General features: G+C 43.7%; 2 protein-coding genes across 3 annotated transcripts; both read left to right on the forward strand.

Annotated features, from left to right (window-relative positions):
* Positions 1-105: 105 nt before the first annotated feature.
* On the forward strand, positions 106-4,744 carry LOC306931119 (autophagy-related protein 16-1). 2 transcript variants are annotated; one of them, XR_013790973.1, is made up of 8 exons: positions 106-468; positions 558-615; positions 702-774; positions 1,168-1,241; positions 2,634-2,885; positions 3,296-3,456; positions 3,576-3,896; positions 3,995-4,744. XR_013790973.1 is itself a non-coding variant. In XM_079512324.1 (7 exons), exons 1-6 carry the CDS (start codon positions 381-383, stop codon positions 3,450-3,452), a joined length of 702 nt encoding a protein of 233 aa, XP_079368450.1. In that variant the 5' UTR covers positions 106-380; the 3' UTR covers positions 3,453-3,456; positions 3,576-4,744. The 2 variants fall into 2 exon arrangements, 1 of the variants encoding a protein (XP_079368450.1); XM_079512324.1 differs by having other exon boundaries at positions 3,576-4,744.
* Positions 4,745-5,428: 684 nt separating this feature from the next.
* Positions 5,429-6,828, forward strand: tex36 (testis expressed 36; the record flags this gene model as incomplete). The annotated part of the gene is made up of 3 exons (XM_079511962.1): positions 5,429-5,555; positions 6,022-6,096; positions 6,478-6,828. The coding sequence occupies exons 1-3, from the start codon at positions 5,475-5,477 to the stop codon at positions 6,826-6,828; spliced, it is 507 nt and encodes a 168-aa protein (XP_079368088.1). The 5' UTR covers positions 5,429-5,474.
* Between the last annotated feature and the right edge of the window lie 14,754 nt (positions 6,829-21,582).

Raw genomic sequence — 21,582 nt, forward strand, 5'->3', positions numbered from 1 at the left:
GCATGCACAGCATATTGTGTAGCCTATCCCAGACAAAATAAACAGCCTAATACATTATTAAACTCCCTCAATAAATAATTTGTCGAAAAGACCATCATGCAGTTGTGTGTTGTTTTTTGGAAAGGAGGAAGGAGGGGACGGGTCGGTTGTCAGCTGATGACCCGTCCCGAACAAGGAGGAGCTGTTGTTTGTAGCTGTGTGCGAAATTGCTCTGCGTTCCCCGGCGTTCATCCCCTAAAACTAAAAGGGACATATTTTGGCCTCTCTCGCTAAAAGGCATTCTTATTACTGTAGGTCTCCGAGTCCTACTCCCACGAAATGTGTTAAGGCCAAAGCAGGCCCTATACCTATAGTAATATCTGATAAAGCGTTCGAAAACAATGACAAACTGGAAAACTCACGTGCGCGGACGACTGTTTCTGAGAGACTCACTACAAAACGATCCATATACTGGCGTCTTCAACAGATGTAAGATTATGTTTGGCAGCCTCGTCTCTTCTCTGTCTGTTTCATTTGCGATTCATTAACAATTTGACCGAATCAAACCTCCTCTTTAGTGTCCCAGTTAGCAGAGCGATTAGAAGTTCGGGAAGTTTTGGATGGCGTCAACAGCAGGTTAGAAATTAATGTGACTTGGATCAGTTTGCTATTTGTTATCAGGCCTGCCTATTTCGATGTTTGACATTGAACTCAATTTTCAGTTTAGGTGAGTGTGACGTTGGGAATAGACTTCACCTACTACAAATGAGAGAAAGTGAACACTTGGCAGAAAAGGTGAGTCAGGGTGGGACAATAATAACAATTGAATAAATTATGTAGGCTATTGGATCATGTACTAATAGTGCTTTTTGTTGTCTCAGTCTCACTTGTTGACTTGATCACTTATTGACTGATGGGTCCCTTTCAAAGAATATTGACAGGAGAAACTACACAAAATGTGTGCACAGTACTAGTGTTACTTGACACACATCTAGACAATGTAGCATGTCAATTTCCTTTATTGCACATATCAACACTAGTTTTGATTGTAATATTAATCTTGTGCTCCAGATGTCAGGGCGGCCTAGGCCTACTTATCTTATGAATATCCCGTTTGTCTGTCTCAGCACATTGAATTGACCTGATGCAACATGTTACACAACTTATTGGCTTTATTTCCCTCACCAGCTGTCTCAGACTGTCTCTGACTTGACCAGTGTGCTGTATCTGAAAGATGCTGAGGTGCAGTACTGGCAGTCACAGTGAGTTGAGCCTGGTTTCTACCCTACAAAGTTGTACAAGCTCACATCCACAACACCTTGTGCGCTTGGAGATTTCTGTTTCTGTTTGGTGGAAACCTCATGATTATGTCCGAAACTGTTACTTTTTCAAATACAAAAATGTCAGATCTTCAGGTTCACTTTTCACCGCATTTCGAGCTTGCAGATCTACTACTTTTTATGCTTTTTTTGTGTAACGCTGTATAATGAAGTAGGTCATTAATTTACGAAAAAACACACATTTAAAAAAAATAAGAGGTTTCTCCCTGACTATGCTATATTCAGCATGTGACACACAGCCATATGGCGGAGGATAATAAAGTAAGCATTAACCAGCTAGTTAACCATTCAAAAGGTGGGTCACTGGAACCTGTGCGTGGGTTCTGCAACTTGAGTTTGTGTATGCTCCAAGCAGCAACAATTTACAATTTAGGCATTTAGCAGACGCTCTTAATCCAGAGCGACTTACATTAGGCAAGAACAAAAGTATGGGAATACATCACATATATAAAATGCATTTATCAAGAAACATGCAACACAAACAAGCAACACTGCCCCATGGAAGATGCCACGTTTGTCCCTTCAGGATCAAGCCTGTGCAAGTGGAAGCTAATGTACTGTTACGCAGAGTGACACCATTATTTGGTGCCAGCCTTGGTGCCATTTCCAAACTTAAGACCCAGTTCTGTGAGACTGGTGATGTCACAGACAGACCGAAGTGGCCGTCCCAGGTAGACAACACCTATGCACAACGCGTATATTCTTTCTACTTCCGAGCATAAAGACCAGTTCCTCACCTTTGCTTCACTGAGGAACCATAGGCTTTCTTCCAGAGAGTTACAGGCACAACGGTACTGATGTCAAAATTGCAGGACCCATGTTCAGTCACACACATGTGTGGTTGCTCAAAACAAGAGCGATTACCAACGGAAGCATATTGGGGTATTTTGGCAAATGTTTTGGGGGGCTTTGCTCATTCCACAATTGCACAATCCTGAGTTATACCTTTTTTACACCAATTGGTATTATTGAAGGAGATAAATAATCGACCAATGTTACGTTTCCAAACGTGTGTGTGTGTGTGTGACTGTATGTGTGTGACTGTGTGTGTGTGGCAGGCACATAGTAAAGTGCTTTGGATAAAGGTGAAAAGAGTTCAGACCAGTTCTTAGCTCTCCCTGTATGGTCATCGCTCCATACTTCAACTGGTCCCCCTCATGCCTCCCCAAAGGTGGAATGACCTTCACTTTTACAGTTTAGAAAGCAGAATCACTCCCCCGTCTTACATTACTTAAAATATTCAAACATGAAATGCAATAACGGAGTTAAAGGCAACAGTGACCCGCATGCTGTTCATCATGCTGTCTGTTTCAGGGTCTCCCGTTACCGCCGAGAGGCTCTGACTCTGGCGAAGGGGAGCAATGCACTGAAGGCTACACTGAATGACTGCGAGTTCACAATTGAGAGCCAATCCAAGGAGTTGGTAGCCTTGCGTAGAGAGCAGAAGGAGCTGAGGGAGGGGCTGGCAGAGTCCTGGAGAGCGAAGGAGGAACTACTACAGCGATGGATGGAGGAGAAAAGAGCAGAGGCCGACAGAGTAAACAAGTGTAACGATGCACAGGAAAGGTAAGACGGTTGTATACACCCCATTCTTTTTTTCTTTTTCTTTTTTTTAAACGTATGTTTATTGATTTCTTTACAACAACAATGGTAATTTCAAAACAATTATTCACATATATTTCCCCCCCCACATCCCCATGGCAGAACAAATACAAACAAAATCTTTATATTGAAATAAGCCTGCTGCCTCAGTGAGGTCATGGAACTGCATTGTGACACAAACATGTAAACCAACAAGAAAAAAACAAACCTTCCATTGCAAAAACCCTCTGGCTGTCCCCAAAACCCCTGCATATACACCCCATTCTAGGCTGTGCCCTTCGTTTATTTGAGCTTTTGTGAATCTCTCAAAGTTGATTGTATGATGAATGAAGACTATTAAGGTAAATCGGTCAATTGGCTCTTTTCACCACTAGGTGGCAACGTTTCGCCAGGCGGCTAAACAGACACCTCCAACGAGAAATAGGGAAACAAAACTCAGACCATACTGTCAAGACAAACTCTTTGAGTGGTACAACGGAAACGCCATCACCAGATCAGAGGAAGTATCAGCAATCTATTGTAAATAATTAACTAGGTATGTTGATCCGAGAAGCTGTCATGTTTACAGTATGTCATTTTACTAATTTATCTATTTATTGATTGTCATTTCCCTCCTAAATATCTGAGGTCTTCTCATGTCCATCTTGATTTCAGGGAGGATTAGTCACCCTCCATTCAGCAGACCACGAGGCAACTGTCTGGCTTAAGGACTTTGCATTTGCTAAATACATGCATTTCAGGGAGCAATAATAATGTCTCCAAGAGTTCCTGAAGATGGATTCCCTCCCTGTCTTTTTCTTTTCTTCTCAGTTTGGAGGTTCTCTCCAGGTGTAAGGAAACCATGACATGTATAATCATTTAAACTGGAATTTGAAGCTTCCATTTCCATTTTTGAGGGGCACTAGCCCCTCCTATATACAGCTTTTGTCCCCACACGTCTCAATATTTGCCATTGACAATGAAGGGAATATTTACGTCGTATGTAGACGAGCAAATCGGCTAACCACTCACATATACAGCTTTTGTCCCCACCCGTCTCAATATTTGCCATTGACAGTGAAAGGAGAAATTAGGTCAAATGTCTGCCAAATATGACGTAAATTTGTGGCAACACAAAAGAGCAAATCGGCTAACCAATCATATAAATTCAGTTGTTCATAAGATGATGTATAATAAGAGCGCCCCTCACTTCACACAGGTGTGATTTTTATTAAATTAAATTATGCCTATCCTAATCGTTTTAGGTCTAAACAAAAAAAATCACACCTGTGTGAAGTGAGGTGCGTTTTTATCATCATGCATCATCTCATACTGGCCAATCAGAATTTGCCTGTGATTGGTTAGCTGCTCGTTTACATATGACGTACATTTTCCCTTCAATGTCAATGGCATTTAATGTTTTGATGTTTCATTTATGTCATATTTAGCGGAATTTTAACCTCATTTCTCCGTTCATTGTCAATGGCAAATCTTGAGACGTGTGGGGACAAAAGCTGTTTATAGAAGGGGCTAGTGCCCCTTAAAAAATCACACCCATGTGAAGTGAGGGGCGCTCTTATCGTACATCATCATGACGTAAAATAGACACTGTCTATTTGCTCAGACACTATGATGTAAAATTCTCCATTCATTGTCAATGTGAATTTTAGGACAAAGTCTGTGGACACTGGACACACACCAAAAGCTGGATATAGGAAAAATAAATCGACTAATATTAATATTCTTAAGGTTTTTGCATTTTAAAAGAAATCTACAGTTTTATTTTACATAAATCTAATGTTTTATGTTACATAATGTGTTAATAAAGTAATTTATGCCAATGACCATGATTCTGAAGCATCAATCTGTATAAGGCTTTTTATTTATTAGACAATAACAAATGCAAAACAGTGCATTGTACAGTCAAAGCACATTTATCCAAAAGTATAGCACCGAAAAAAGACCTTGCGGTCTTGTTTCCATTCGGGTCCCATGCATTAAATATGATATGCTGATATGCAGATGACAGATTAATCGTACATCCCTATACCAGGAATGTTATTGTCAACCATCATACTTTTATACTAGCAGTATTATTTGTTCATTTGTGATTTCCATGTTTCTAATATAAATGATTCCCCTCTTGCCACAGCATTGCAGCACTGTGACAAGAAAACACCACCGAGCTAAAGTTTATTTTCTTAACCTTGGCATGTCCGTTCCTTGGTGATCTCCATGGCAAATAGGGATCAAATTTCTATTGTTGTTGTGCAGCCTGTTGTCGTAGCAACCAATGTGTGTGCTGCAATTTGGCCCTTGTGAAGTGCATTAGAGAAATGTACCTTTTGATCCAAATCTTAAAACATTCTCAAAATGGTGAAAAGTGGTAAGCGGTATTATTCTTCAAAGAAAACTGATGGAAATTGGGTAAGTATTCATTTCCCTTCTTCTTTTTCATAGGCAACCTAACATTGTTAACACGTGAACATGGAGTACAACTGGGTTTTCTTTTTTCTTCTCTAGTTTGTTCATGCGGATTTAGCAGCAAATGAGACGAGTAAGCGCGAGAGCTGTATGAGCACTAGGTCCATGCTGTCTCAGATACAGCCCCAGGCACTCAACATTGAGTGCTCTCCAAAGTGGAAGACGGAGCAGGTGCCTTTGCAGATAACATCATTCTCTGCAGTCTGTTATTTTTCAAACCCCTTCATATTGCATTGCCCAGATGTTGACCAATTTGTGGACTAAATTGCACATGTCTGCCAGAGCACGGGAGAAAAACAAACTTATTAAAAATTATCCTTGTCATTTATCCCATTTTGACCTGAGATCAGATTCTAAAAATGTCTTCTACATCCTAACAGTTTTCTGAAAAGCTATGTTTCTATGTCAGTCGTTCTTTGATTTTTCAAAAATAGCAGACCTACAAGCTCGTAGCGCGCCACTCGGTGGCGCGCTATGAGCTTGTAGATCTGCTATTTTTCAATAGCTAAAGCATCACGTAATGCTAACACCAAAAGGGGTTCCCGCCCAAAATGGGTTATACTGATCATTTTTTATTCACACTGTATACAATAGACTTCCCTGCCAATTTCACTGCTCTTTATTCTGGGTTTCACAGACATCGAGAGTGTATCCATTCTCTTCTCATGACAACAGATATGCTTTAAAAGACAGCATCGGTGTGTTCACTGAGGTGAGTCTATACAGTATATGTACATGCATAATTATCTATGCGTGGTGTTTATCAAGACCATCATCACTTTACATCACTTTAACCCATTTAGGCCTGACGTCAATTTTTAAAAAAATAAGTTTTCTAAATCATGACAATTTTCTGAAAGATTTGAGACACATTTTAACGATTTTTCAAAAATAGCAGACCTACAAGTTCATAGCGCGCCACTCGGTGGCGCGCTATGAGCTTGTAGATCTGCTATTTTTCAATAGCTAAATTATTATAATGTATGTAACCACCAAAAGGGGTTCCCGCTCAAAATGGGTTAAGCAATGCATCTGGTTCGTCCAACGTGATTGTGATGTCCATGAGAATTATTTTCATGTTGATGTGCTACAGGGCATGGGCCGCAGAAAGTGTGTGGATGACCGAAGACAGCACAGCTCTCACTTCTGCCTGTGTCACGAGGGAGCTGCTGGTGGTGCCAGGGAAAGGAAGGCCGGGGAGTTCATGGCTTACCAGACTCGGTACGTGGTCAAGCAGGGCACGGAGGAGGCCACAGCCAACAGGCGATTCCCCCGAAGCCACCAGCAGAGGTCTGCAGAGAGAGCTACTACAGCCCTGTCAAAGGAGCACTTTCTGTGGTTTGGCCGTCATGACTCTGTGAGCTGGGAGCCCCTGGAAGTGCTGGCGGCTACTGTACCAACTGCTACGCACACCACACCCCCCAAGAAAGACTCAAAACCTTAGACTACGTTATTTGTTAGAAATTAAGGTAAGCCCCTTTTTCAAGGGGGGTCCTCATTATAGTTCGGTGGCTTAGTGAAAGGATTGTGCAATTGTGGATAAAAGCGTAATTCTTTGCATTATGGTTCGTTAGGGTCAGTTATTGAATTTTAGCCTGGGAGCCCTTGTCAAATATCTATTTTTGATATCAAATTGCAAGACTATCATTATCAATGAAATATGTGAAAATACTAAATGATACTAAACTTAAAATGATCAGATTATTTCCAGATGTCAAAGTTGACTTATTTTGACATTGTTAAAGTCACAGAACATCAAATATCATCAATAACACCTTTATTGCAATGAAGAATACAAATTAACTAGAACTTTGGCCGGTCTCGCTCTAGCGCCACACCACGCCATCCAGGTGGGCTGTTGTCCAGGTGGTCACTTGTTCAGTCAGACTATTTGGTTGCGGTACTGTAGCGTACTGCACCGTACTGTACTGTACCGTACCATGATACTGTACCGTACTGTACTTTACCGTACTGTGACATACTGTACTGGGCATCTGGGTGACTGTGGCTCAGGAGGTAGAGCAGGTCGTCCAATGATCCGAGGGTCAACGGTTCGAATCCCGGCTCCTCTTGTCTACATGTCGAAGTGTCCTTGGGCAAGACACTGAACCCCAAATTGCTCCCGATGTGCTGGTTGGTACCTTGCATGGCTTCCGCCGCAATCGGTGTAGGAATGTGTGTGTGAATGGGTGAATGTAATGCACTATGTAATAAAGGCGCTATATAAATGCACCATTTACCATTTATCTGGGCCACCAGCACACAAAGCCACCAAGTGATTCCTTCTCCACAGAACTATGGGTGGGCCAAAGAAGAAGGGTCATGGGTGCTAGTTTGGCTGACCATTCCAGAGCTTGCAGAGAGCTGATCAGATGCACCTGTAAAGGTGACTGTACTTGCAAATGCAGCAATGGAAATTTGGACTGTTCCCCACTTTGCAAATGCAAGTGTGACAGCTTGGCAGAATGCCTACTATGATGCATATGGTATTCTTCATTACAATAAAGGTGTTATTGATGATATTTCATGTTCTGTGACTTTAATAATGTCAAAATAAGTCAACTTTATCATATTTGGAAGTAATCTGATCCTTTTATGATGTATATAGTCTGAAAAATACTAGGCAGATTTTCACATATTTCACTGATATTGATAGTCTTGCAATTTGATATTTAAAATAGATATTTGACAAGAGCTACTAGGCTAAAATCATTTAGTATGTCCTAATGAAGCCTCATACAAAATGTGGCGCTTTTATCTGCAAGTGCACAATTCTCCTAAAAAGTGCACTAAGCCACCATTAGCAGGCATTTACAAAATTAGTATCACAGAAATTGGGCATCATGGTGAGGGCAGTAAACATTATGGTGATCTGGTCCTCATAGTTATTAAAGTAATACGATTTCAAGACTAAAGATAAACTTCCAGATTGTTTGTTCACAGGCTTGTCAGTAGAGGGCAGCAGTGCCCAAGTGCATATAGACCTAATGGTGAGATTGGTAAAGTTCATGCAAGATGTACATTTAGTCATTACAATCTAAATGTAATGAACTCCAGTATAGCACATATTATACATGTATATTAGATTTAAAAAAATATGTATACCGGTACTTGTATACTTCACATAATCATGAACATACATACAGTAGACGTTACATTTTAGAATGGAGGTTATTTTCGTATTATTTTGTGTGTTTCCACCACTGAGGGATGAAGAGGACTACATGTGTTCAATTTAAGTGATGAGTATGCCAAGTGTGGAAAAGGATAAGGGCAATTTAAAACGATTGTTGAAAGGAAATCGGTTCAATTAACCCATTTAGGCCTGAAAAAAGTGTCTTCTAAATCCTGACAGTTTTCTGAAATTACTTTGAGTCAATCACATGTACAATTCTTTGTAGCAAATGCATTTTCTTTTCACATTTGTTTCTACATGTTTCATGTCACTGTTGTTAGCTGACTTTGACCCATTTTTTCCCCCTTTTTTTTGTGCATGCATACATCCCTTCACCTATTTCAACACAAAAAAAACACATAGAAATAAAATTTAAAAAAATAAATACCTGTTTCTAGGCCTATATCACTCAATATTTCATGTCAAGGACCCCAAAAATGAGCTGTAATTGGCCTCCGAGACCCCCATCTGAAAATATGTTGTTCCAGGGACCCTCCAGAAGCAAAGATTTGTTTGTTCTGAAAAAATATATTCCAAATGTGAGGCACAATTTCACGATTTAAAAAAAAAATAGCTATTTTTCAATAGCTAAATTATAACAATGTTTAAAACACCAAAAGGGGTTCCCGCCCAAAATGGGTTAAGGCAAGAGTATCCCTAAAATACTTTAAGAGCTGTCGTTTTCTCCAGAGTACAGAGTTGAGCAGGTGCTTCTTCCTCTAAACAGCCTGCTTATCAGGGATGTGTTTGGCCCTGTTCATCTTTTTTTTTCAATTTAAGATTCATTAGAAACAGTGTTTGATCCAATCATTGCTATATCTGGCAAACTCAGTTTGTAAGCTACTATTGGTAACAAAATAAGTGCAGGTTCATAAGCTAACTAACCCCACACCATGGAGTTGAGGATTTATGTGTCTTCCACTTAGATGATGTGTATTGAGTTGTATACTGTTCTTTACTTTTTAAATGTTTTTTTTTTGTGGCTTTAGACTTTATTTTATATTTTTTATGGAGGGACAGACAGTAGGCTGACAGGAAATGGGGAGAGAGATGGGGGGAATACATGGAGTAAAGGCCGTCGGGATCGGGAGTCAAACCCGTGGCACACTGCCAGACTGGATTACCAGCCAAGGTGCCTGGACCACTGAGCCATGGCCCATGCTGTTCTTTACTTTTTAATCAGCATTTTATTTGGTATCCTTTACGTAATTATCATTATTGCTTGATTTTGGATGGTTTTATCTGTTTATCCCATGCACTTCATTGTCTTTATGTTGCTCGCCCAGCTAAGCCGGAGGCACCACTGTTTTAGTGCTAAATTAAATTATCATATTACTCATGATGTCATCATCAATAATATATTCATAATATCTCAATTCAAATCTGAATGATGTCCTGCCTAAATTAATCTATTATAAGCAGCATCAAGTGAAAGGTTCGGTGTTGGGAAAAACACCTGTGTTTTGTTTGATAGTTGGTCTGTCTGGCCTGAGCTGGCCATCTGTGTCTGTAGGACTAATTCTGAGACTGCAGTGTTTCTACTCACTAGCTACAATTTGAATAGTGACCACATCCGAACGCCTAAGGCTTCATAAACTGAAACTCTCATTAGCTCTTTCAGAATATAGTGTGAACTTGAAGCTGTTTAATACTTCACATGGAGCGGGTGCTCTTCAGGGAATGAACTGAAATATTAAGTGTCAGTCATCACCAAAATGTGTGTGTACTGTGATGTCATGTGGAAGCAAATCCACAAGTGTATAAACACAACTGCTTGCTCGGATATCAAAACCTTCTCCCAAGGACAAAAGACGTGTCTCTGTAAACAAGCTTTCAACCACGAAAGCCTTTCCCTTCATGAATATTAAATCACGCACACTTTGAATTCTACCTCTTTGGTGTTGGGGGGGGCTTTAGACTGGGATTCTTACCATTTGCTGTGATTTATTCACAGGTGCATGGGTGTCTTTGATGTGTTGAGTTGAGAGGTTTTGCACCTGTTCGAGAAAATGCTTTGAAAACAAGAGGCGGATTTGCTAGACAGCCAAAGCAACAGCATTTAAAAGAGAGATCTTGTGCCATTGTGCATTTTGTGTGCATGCTCTCTCTCTCTCCCTCCCTCTCCCCCCTCGAAAAACTTTCCCTGCTGTTTTGATATTGAGCATGTAAAATACTGTTTTCAACTGAAATCTGCCAATTTTCTATGTCAATTTTGGCACCAGTTATAAAGTTGTGCATTTTGCATTTCCTCCATTACCTATTCATTAAAGATGCGAGTTGAAAAGAGAGTTGCCATGGAGATGGCTCAGCAAAATCACGCATGTTGTTTTTTCCTTTTTTTTCTTCTTTCTTCTTTTGCCAATTATTACTAATGTCTAGCTGGCCTACTTTCTTCAGTCTTTATTCTCTCTCCCACTCCATCTTTCTAAAAGGAGTAAAGGTTCAACACATAATTCCCCCCTGTACTTATCTCTAGACTCGCTCAAACAAGAGTGTGTGTGTGTGTGTGTGTGTGTGTGTGTGTGTGTGTGTGTGTGTGTGTGTGTGTGTGTGTGTGTGTGTGTGTGTGTGTGTGTGTGTGTGTGTGTGTGTGTGTGTGTGTGTGTGTGTGTGTGTGTGTGTGTGTGTGTGTGTGTGTGTGTGTGTGTGTGTGTGTGTGTGTGTGTGTGTGTGTGTGTGTGTGTGTGTGTGTGCCGGGTGCACAGCAAAATTGTATAGGACACATATGGTTTCTCCCTCTGGCTCAAGGTTCAACCATCTGACCACTGGACTCCTGCCCATCTAGCATCTGTCATTCTACCTGCTCCACAATGCTCCCGTTTCCTGGCATTCTCTTTGGTGAGCCAGCCAGCCAGTGGGTGTCCCCTGGCAACCCAATGGTCCTTGTTCCAGTAATGGTCCTGGGTCCTCTCCAGAGGCTGTGGGTGGTGATAGGGGTGGTCGGCTATCTCATTCCTACAGAGGACAAGATAACATCCTGAGAACATTCCCATCATCCAGGGAGCTTGTACAGTGGAGATAAGAGCTTCCGTACACACCAAGCTACACCTCTGCTTGGAGGCTTTGTGTATGTGTGTCTGACCATGTGCATGTCAGCCAGTTTGCGCTGCTTTTGTGCATACACTGTGCATTTGTATACAGCAATTTGAGCCTTGGTGGAGTTCTGTAGCCCTTGTTCAAATGAGATTTGACTGGCCTACAATCACTTGTGTCAGAGCTACAACTACAGTATAGTTCTGATGAGGATCTGTCTGTGTCTAGTAAATGCTCATGTATTTTCAGACTAATCCATGCTGATTCACCTGTACACAGTAAAACCTTACAGGTCCATTTGGTTAGATTTGTATACTCTCAGAGTAACAAATGGATAAATTAACAATGATTTTACTGTGTAGATGGCTGGAATACAATTACAGACAGTACTTACTTATGAGGAAAAAGTAAGAAAAGCTTGTGGGAGTACTTTGGAGTTGATTGAACTACATTTTTAACAAGCAGATTCTTAATAATATGACTATTCGTTCAGAAATCTCCAATCCTTTGAAACCTGAAGGATCCTATACCATCAGTCCAATTGGTTAAGTGCCCCATAACAAAAATGACAGGTACAAAGGGAACCCCTTTTGGTGTTAGCATTATGTTATGCTTTAGCTATTGAAAAATAGCAGATCTACAAGCTCATAGCGCGCCACCGAGTGGCGCGCTACGAGCTTGTAGGTCTGCTATTTTTGAAAAATCGAAGAACGACTGACAAACATAGCTTTTTCAGAAAACTGTCAGGATGTAGTAGACATTTTTAGAATCTGATCTCAGGTCAAAATGGGTTAAACCTGCTTCCATCAATGGTGGTGGCAGGAGGATGTAGTCGTGGTGGTGGTGGTGGTGGTGTGTGTTCTTGTGGTTTGTCTGCCTATGACTGGTGGGGAGGGGGGTTGCTGTAAGGGAGACTGATTTTGAGTGACATGTTTTTTTTATGTTATGAAACTTGCTGTAAAACAAATTGCCCAATTTCTGACAAATAATAAACTTGACCATGACCTTGCTGTAAGCAAATGCTATATTCCAAGGATGGATACATTTAATATAGCGGTGCGACAGTTCCAGAACAATCGATTTAATTGATTATTCCAAATGAATTTAGCTGATTATAAATCAAATTGATCATGATAAATTATTGATTTTAATACAATTATTGATTTGCTATTTTTGCATACAACAAAGTATGAAATGAGGCTTAATTGGTCAATACTTTAATTACTTTAATTCTAATTAACGACTAATCAAATTAGGCAATTATAAAACATGTGGGTGTGTGTCCCAGTGGTGGGCCAACGGTAGACGGAAGACGTCACAAACTAACGTTCAAGACTTACGAGGCGCACAATGTTCTATGGTGTCGGGGCCCCTCAGGGGCCACATGTTGAGGTGCACCGTTGCTCCAATCTGCACCAAACAGTGGTTAGGGGTCTGCCATGAGAATAGTCACACCAGGGTCCACTTTGTACAACTCTGTTTACTGCTGTGAGGGAACCCTGAGGGCCACATATTATACAGCCGAGCTTACTATACTGCCAGGGGCTCCTGGGGGCCAGATGTTGTACAACCCAGCTTAACATTGCCAGGGGCCACATTTTACAAACCAGATTACTTTTGCCAGGGGTCATGTGTTGTCAAGACTCCAATCCCCACCAAATTTGCTACAAACTAGTTAATTTTAAGTCCTAACGGTAACCGGTAAAACCCTTGCTGCGTAGTTTAACATATAGTAATAGTTTGTTTGGTACAGTAATATATCCATCTTCTATTCCAACTTGTAGCAACGGGTGAGACTAAACTAGTTATAAAATAGCTCAAGGCTGTATTGCTGATTACTTAGCTTAGGACCCCCGCAGTGGTGTCCGGTTAGAACTTAAACCAGGATGCTTTGACTTCTGCCTTCTCCCTGAAGCCGACCCTGTATATATTCTCCGACCAGGCTTGTCACGATGACTAAGCCAGTTAGATCTATCCATATATGGTTCTATCCATATATGGTTCTACCATATCTATCGATATCAGCACTAGGTCGGCTCGGGCCCAAATATAGGGATTGTCATACTAAACATGTCATATATCATATAGCCCAACGTCCTAGTCAGAGTCTTCGTTACAGCCACCCCAGATTTCACGTTGAAATCTATACCGCATCCAGAAGACTCAGACAATTGTCCTTTCTTTCGGCTAGGTTCTAACAGGCCAGGCCTGGTAGTTATCCAGCAAGGGAGGCTCTCAAAGATGTTAATCTCTCTTCATTAGTCTGCTGACGATCTGTGTATGCTCACAATCCAAGCTATTTGGCGATCAATGCTCCCTCAATATTATTGACTTGGTTTGGCTGTACGGCAGGAGATACCTCGGAAGATAGATGTAGCCCCAGTCGCTATGCTATCCCCAGCAGCTACACCGGTGATGTGGGCCCAAGCCATTCAATTTAGTTAGTTGAAGGCAGCAAGACTGATTACTCGAGCCACTGGTCGCAGGTAGGTCCGATCTCCAACCTTCACTTCTACCGTTCGAATCCTATCGTCCGCACCAGAAATAGTCTGGGAAATCCTTCCAATAGGCCAAAGGGCCCGAGGTAGCTGTGGATCCACGATCATCACCGGAACTCCAATCTGAATATTCGTCGTCTCCTTTTGCCACTTCTGCCGTACCTGAAGGTTAGGTAGGTAATACCTCAAGAAATGTATCCAGAAGTGATCCGCCAGTATTTGACTATGTCTCCATCTTTTCCTTCCCAACATGTCTGACTCATCATATTGAACTTGCGGTAATGACGCATCTCGCCTCCCCATGAGGAGGATGTTGGGTGTCACAGGGTCGGGATCAGCTACATCCGATGAGGTATAACCTAAAGGTTTGGAGTTCAGAATCCCTTCCACCTCAACCAGAACTGTACGCAGAACCTCTTCTGACACTGTTTGAGCACCCAATGTTACTTGCAAGGCCTGCTTGAGAGATCGGATTTCCCTCTCCCAACAACCTCCGAAATGAGGTGCGCTGGGCGGATTGAATACAAATTTAATTTGCTGCTTGGCCAACTGTGCCTTAATTTCAGGTTGAAGGGTCATAAATGTTTCCTCCAGCTCACGCACCCCTCCTTTAAAGTTCGTTCCTTGATCGGACAATATTTCGAATGGTTTTCCTCGACGCGCAATGAAACGTCTTAATGCCATCAGATAAGAATCCGTGTCCAGACTGCAGAGAAGATCAATGTGGACTGCACGAGTCGTCATGCATTTGAAGATGATCCCCCAGCGTCGTTCCCTCCTGCGTTCTACTTTAACGAAGTATGGCCCGAAACAATCTACTCCTGTAGAGTAAAATGCTGGTTTGTGGATACGTAATCTTGCAGGAGGTAAATCAGCCATCCTGGGGATGTTTGGAGTCCCTCGCCAAGTGCGACACCCAGTACAACCTCGCTGATATCGTTTAACGGCCTCTCTTCCTCTCAGTATCCAATACTTTCGTCTGATTTCAGCAAACACTCGCTCTGGTCCTGCATGACGCAGTTTCTCGTCGTAGTCCTTGATAATCAACTTGGTAATCGCATGCTTGGGGTCAAGTACGATGGGATGTATCGCGTCTGGGTCCAAAAGTTCACTATGGCGAAGTCGTCCCCCTACCCGAATGAGCTGGGTAGTACTGTCGAACTCCGGACAGAGCGTGATTAGTTTGCTATTCTTAGCTAATGCCTTTCCCGAAACCAGTTGGGTAGTCTCACTGGCGAAACAGTCATCCTGGATCTGCTTAACCAGGGCCAACTCAGCTTTCTGATACTCGTCGGCTGTAGGCTCGGGGGAGGGTGACCCAACTTGTTGCGTCACAGTATCCTTAACAAGATCCGCCAAGGTAGTATAGGATGACTTGGTTTGGCTGTACGGCAGGAGATACCTCGGAAGATACAGCCACCCCGTGCAAAACTTGAAGATCTCTCATGATTCTGATACGCCACTCTTCAGGTTGACCCCTCAATCCGACCTGCTTGACAACTGTGTGTAACAAAATGGTTCGCCCCGAGCCATCATCCAGAACTGCATATACTTCCATTACTTTGCCACAATTGCAAATTAGAACTTTGCACACCTTTAACATGACATTTCTCCCTTTAGGCGGTGGATAGCCCACATGCAAGGACTCTCCTGCTATAGTCAAGATTGCTGGCTGCGGTAATTCCTCTTGTAAATCCTGTCCCGTCTCGATCTTAGGTGTCCTAGGGTTCCGCAAAGGTTCATCTGCTCTCCGGTTCAACCGGGTCCGGCTCCTATTAATACTGTGAAGAGCCAGAGGGTGCCTTCCACCACATTTCACTCCTAGTCTGTAGTTTACAGTTTCTTGCCTGCATGACGACGTCCATTGCTGATAACACAGCTTCATCTGTCATATCAAATCTCGTTTCGCCATTAAACTCAGTCGTTTGAACCTGCCGCATACCCCAAGATGGTGTGTGCCGTTATTACAGTACTGACTTACGGCTTCTTGCCGTCTTGCTGGTTACTTGGTGTACGATCGGCAGAATTGGGTGCTACTACCGTACCATGCATGATGACTGTTCGTCTCCGGTTATGCTCATGGTCATTTCTGCAAGAGTGACCGTCCAGCCTCCTTGCTGGACTACTTCGGTCCCTATGAACCTGGACTTCTGGTCTGTCAGCTTGCACTTTCATCTCGATATCCTATCGGTGAACGAAGCCTCTGCCGTCCTCCGACTGCTCCAACATCTATGGGAGGGTTGATATAGCTCCGATGCCCTTGCATCATCATGCTGTCCAGACAATGCTCTCATGATATCCACCAGAAGCTCTAGGTGAAAGCCTTCATTACACGATAACACATGAAGCTCTAGGTGAAAGCCTTCGTTCATTGCCATATATGGAGACTGTATATCCAACGAACACTCTCCCAGTTAAGCTAAGATGAATGTAAGTGAGAGTCTTCGTTACAGCCTCCCCAGATTTCACGTTGAAATCTATACCGTATCCAGAAGACTTGAACAATTTTTATTCATTTTCTATTTTCTTTATCGTTTAGTATTTTTCTTTCTTTTTAATTTTCAATCTGTTTTTTCACAATCCTTCCGACTCGTCGTCATTGCCCGGTATCTCTTATCTGATGTAGCCCCAGTCGCTATGCTATCCCCAGCAGCTACACCGGTGATGTGGGCCCAAGCCATTCAATTTAGTCAGTTGAAGGCAGCAAGACTGATTACTCGAGCCACTGGTCGCAGGTAGGTCCGATCTCCAACCTTCACTTCTACCGTTCGAATCCTATCGTCCGCACCAGAAATAGTCTGGGAAATCCTTCCAATAGGCCAAAGGGCCCGAGGTAGCTGTGGATCCACGATCATCACCGGAACTCCAATCTGAATATTCGGCGTCTCCTTTTGCCACTTCTGCCGTACCTGAAGGTTAGGTAGGTAATACCTCAAGAAATGTTTCCAGAAGTGATCCGCCAGTATTTGACTATGTCTCCATCTTTTCCTTCCCAACATGTCTGACTCATCATATTGAACTTGCGGTAATGACGCATCTCGCCTCCCCATGAGGAGGATGTTGGGTGTCACAGGGTCGGGATCAGCTACATCCGATGAGGTATAACCTAAAGGTTTGGAGTTCAGAATCCCTTCCACCTCAACCAGAACTGTACGCAGAACCTCTTCTGACACTGTTTGAGCACCCAATGTTACTTGCAAGGCCTGCTTGAGAGATCGGATTTCCCTCTCCCAACAACCTCCGAAATGAGGTGCGCTGGGCGGATTGAATACAAATTTAATTTGCTGCTTGGCCAACTGTGCCTTAATTTCAGGTTGAAGGGTCATAAATGTTTCCTCCAGCTCACGCACCCCTCCTTTAAAGTTCGTTCCTTGATCGGACAATATTTCGAATGGTTTTCCTCGACGCGCAATGAAACGTCTTAATGCCATCAGGTAAGAATCCGTGTCCAGACTGCAGAGAAGATCAATGTGGACTGCACGAGTCGTCATGCATTTGAAGATGATCCCCCAGCGTCGTTCCCTCCTGCGTCCTACTTTAACGAAGTATGGCCCGAAACAATCTACTCCTGTAGAGTAAAATGCTGGTTCGTGGATACGTAATCTTGCAGGAGGTAAATCAGCCATCCTGGGGATGTTTGGAGTCCCTCGCCAAGTGCGACACCCAGTACAACCTCGCTGATATCGTTTAACGGCCTCTCTTCCTCTCAGTATCCAATACTTTCGTCTGATTTCAGCAAACACTCGCTCTGGTCCTGCATGACGCAGTTTCTCGTCGTAGTCCTTGATGATCAACTTGGTAATCGCATGCTTGGGGTCAAGTACGATGGGATGTATCGCGTCTGGGTCCAAAAGTTCACTATGGCGAAGTCGTCCCCCTACCCGAATGAGCTGGGTAGTACTGTCGAACTCCGGACAGAGCGTGATTAGTTTGCTATTCTTAGCTAATGCCTTTCCCGAAACCAGTTGGGTAGTCTCACTGGCGAAACAGTCATCCTGGATCTGCTTAACCAGGGCCAGCTCAGCTTTCTGATACTCGTCGGCTGTAGGCTCGAGGGAGGGTGACCCAACTTGTTGCGTCACAGTATCCTTAACAAGATCCGCCAAGGTAGTATAGGATGAAGCATCTAACCTTCCCACCCTAAGTGTAGATAGGGTAGTCAATTGGCAGGTGACCTCTTTCTTGAACTCTGCTTCGTCGATATGCGGGATTGGTATGGCTCTTGGCCATTTCTCTGATGTCTGGTAGAGAAACGGAGGCCCACGAAACCATCGGCTTGTTGGTCCCAATTCCGCAAGAGTCTTTCCTCGAGTGATGTCATCTGCTGGATTGTTACCCGTGTCCACATAGTGCCAAGATTTCCCTTCAGTCAGTTCCTGGATTTCAGCCACACGGGTCCCTACAAAGACTTTAAAGCGACAAGATTCTGAAGTGATCCAAGTAAGAACCGTGGTTGAATCAGTCCAAAGAAAGGTCTGACGAATAGGCAGGGTGAGTTCTTTATCCAACACCACCGATATTTGCGCTCCCGTCAAAGCTGCACACAACTCCAGTCTAGGGATTGTCTGTTGTTTCTTAGGAGCTACTCTAGACCTTGCCGTCACGAAGGCCACCTCCACTTTACCATCTGGGGATTCAGTCCTTATATAAGCAACTGAACCATAAGCCTTCTCTGACGCGTCACAGAATATATGAAGATCCCGTTGGCTAGTCAGGGCATCCAACTCTTGACTGCTATAGCATCTGGGTAATATAATATGTTGGAGCTCTGGTAACTCTCTTTCCCATTCCTCCCATGTTTGGATAAGTTCTTCAGGCAGGTTTGGATCATCCCAATCTTTCCTCTTGGCCCACAACTGCTGAACCAGCATCTTAGCCCGGGTGGTGAAGGGCATTATGAACCCAAGCGGATCATACTGACTTGCCAGTGTCTTGTAAATGTTACGCATTGTAACTGGTGAATTGCCGGGTTCTCTGAGTTTGTAGGATAACGTATCGGTCTGACAATGCCACAGGAGTCCAAGTGCAGACTCCTGTCCATCCGACTGCCCATGAGCTATCCAATGCTCAGCACTATCTGATCTAGCAGAAGGCGGAAGATGACTGATAACTTCTGGTTTGTTACTAGCCCATTGACGCAACTCGAATCCTCCCTCAGCCAGGAGAACTCGCAATTTCTCCACCAGTGGTTTAGCTTCATTGACTGAGGGCAAACTCTGCAGGCAGTTGTCCACATAGAATGATCTGAGGACAGATTCACGGACATCCTCCCCCTGTTGGCTGTGGTCCAGGACATGTTTCTGAAGTGCGAAGGTGGCACAACATGGGCTGCTCGTAGTGCCAAAGGGTAATACTCTCCATTCATAAATCCTAACAGGCTCATCTGACCTCAGGTCGCGCCACAGGAATCGTAGGAGGGGCCAATCCTTCGGTAATAGCCGTATCTGATGAAACATTCCTTTAATGTCACTACTAATTGCAACAGAATGCTCTCGGAACCGCAATAACACAGCCAAGAGAGAGCAACTCAGGGTTGGGCCAGGTAGTAGACGTTCGTTGAGATTATTTCCTTGAAACTGGAACGAGCAGTTGAAAACCACCCGATTTTTGCCATTATGATGCACCATATGATGAGGTATATACCAGCTGGTGGGGGTGTCTTCTGCCCCACGCTCCAGCTTAACTACGTATCCCAAGGACTCTAGTCGTTCTATCTCGGACCTGTAGGCTACTGCCTGCTCCGGTGACTTAGCCAGTCTTCTCTCTGTACTTTTCAACTGCGAGAGTGCGGCATCACTGGTCGCACATAGGGAAAGAGCGTCAGTCTTCCGCAGTAGTGGTGTTGCATAGCGAGATACTCCATCGATGTTTACTCGTATGGTCTCGGCTTCCAGTAGCTCAACCGCCCTCTGATCCTCTCGTGAACGCGTACTAAGCCTTTCGCTACGCCAGGGTAATACCTCCATCATCCAAAGCTGTTCCACATGCCTGAATTCATTATCTGGTTGAATCGGTGCTGACCCAAAGTAACATTGTAATTCCTGAGAACTTCTCCGCAATTCTTGGATTGGACCCTGTACAGTCCAACCTAGTCGAGTCTTGATGGCCACCGGACCACCAGCTGGGCTCCATCTCACCGGTTCTATGGGCGTTATAAGGTGAGGGTGATCTGAACCTATCAGGAGGACAGGCCGTGCCCGATATAAGTCCGGCAAAGGAAGTCCTCGTAGATGTTGATGTCTCTCCCTCAGCCTGCTGACGATCTGTGTATGCTCCGACAATCCGAGCTCTTAAGCAGTAAAGGCTCCCTCGATGTGGTAAATTTGATCTGGTCGTGCGGCTGGGGATACCTCAAAGGATACCGCCGCCCCGCACAGAACTTGAAGATCTCTCACAGTTCTGATCCGCAACTCTTCAGGTGGTCCCTGTAACCCGACCTGCTTAGCCGCCGTTTGTAACAGAATGGTTCGCTCCGAACCATCATCCAGAATCGCATATGCCTCCAGTACTTGATCACCATTCCGGATTAGGATTTTGCAGATCTTTAGCATGACATTTCTCCCTTTTGGCAGTGAGTAGCCCACATGCAACGACTCTCCAACTGTGGTCAATACTGCAGAAGCTGACTGCGTTGCAAAAGCTGACTGCGATGTTCCCTCTTGCGGATCCTGTCCCCTCTCGATCTTAGGGGTCCGAGAATCCCGCCAAGGTCCAGCTGTTTGCTGGTTAGATCGGGCCCTTCTCGAATTGGGACCATGAAGAACCAAAAGGTGCTTTCCGCCACATTGCTCACATTTCGTCGGTAGGGTACACTCTCTTGCCTGATGACGACGTCCACAGAGATAGCACAGCTTCATCTTTCGTATCCACTCTCGTTTCTCCATTGAACTCATTCGTTTGAACCTGCCGCATACCCCAAGATGGTGTGTACCGCTATTACAGTAATGACAATACTGCTTCCGGCCATCTTGCTGGTTACTCGGTGTACTTTCGGCAGGGTTGGGTGCTACTACCGTACCATGCATGATGACTGTTCGTCTCCGGTTATGCTCATGGTCATTTCTGCGAGAGTGACCGTCCAGCCTCCTTGCTGGACTACTTCGATCCTTGTGACCCTGGACTTCTGGTCTAACAGCTTGCACTTTCATCTCGATATTCATCCATTCCGCTAGGTCCAAGAGTGACGGTATCTCTACCCGTTTAGAGAAAAGGAAACGCCGAAACATGGACTCCATCTGGGGCGTTAGTCTCTGCATGAGTTGGGTAACGTGAGACCCACATCTCAGTTCCACCTCTCCTTCCCTACAGTCGACTAAGTTTAGTTTACATTAAAATATCAAAGCAAAGCAAAGATACTATATTTACCCAGGGTAACTGGACAAAGCATCAGATACTTGTTTACAGCCAGGCCCTGCTCATAGAACATTTCATGGTAGTGGTTCAATGCCTTGCTCAAGGGCACTTCAGCGGTGGTAATTTTAACGTGCCGGTC

Source organism: Electrona antarctica (assembly GCF_951216825.1).
Source record: "Electrona antarctica genome assembly, chromosome: 10".
Taxonomy (NCBI): Eukaryota; Metazoa; Chordata; class Actinopteri; order Myctophiformes; family Myctophidae; genus Electrona; species Electrona antarctica.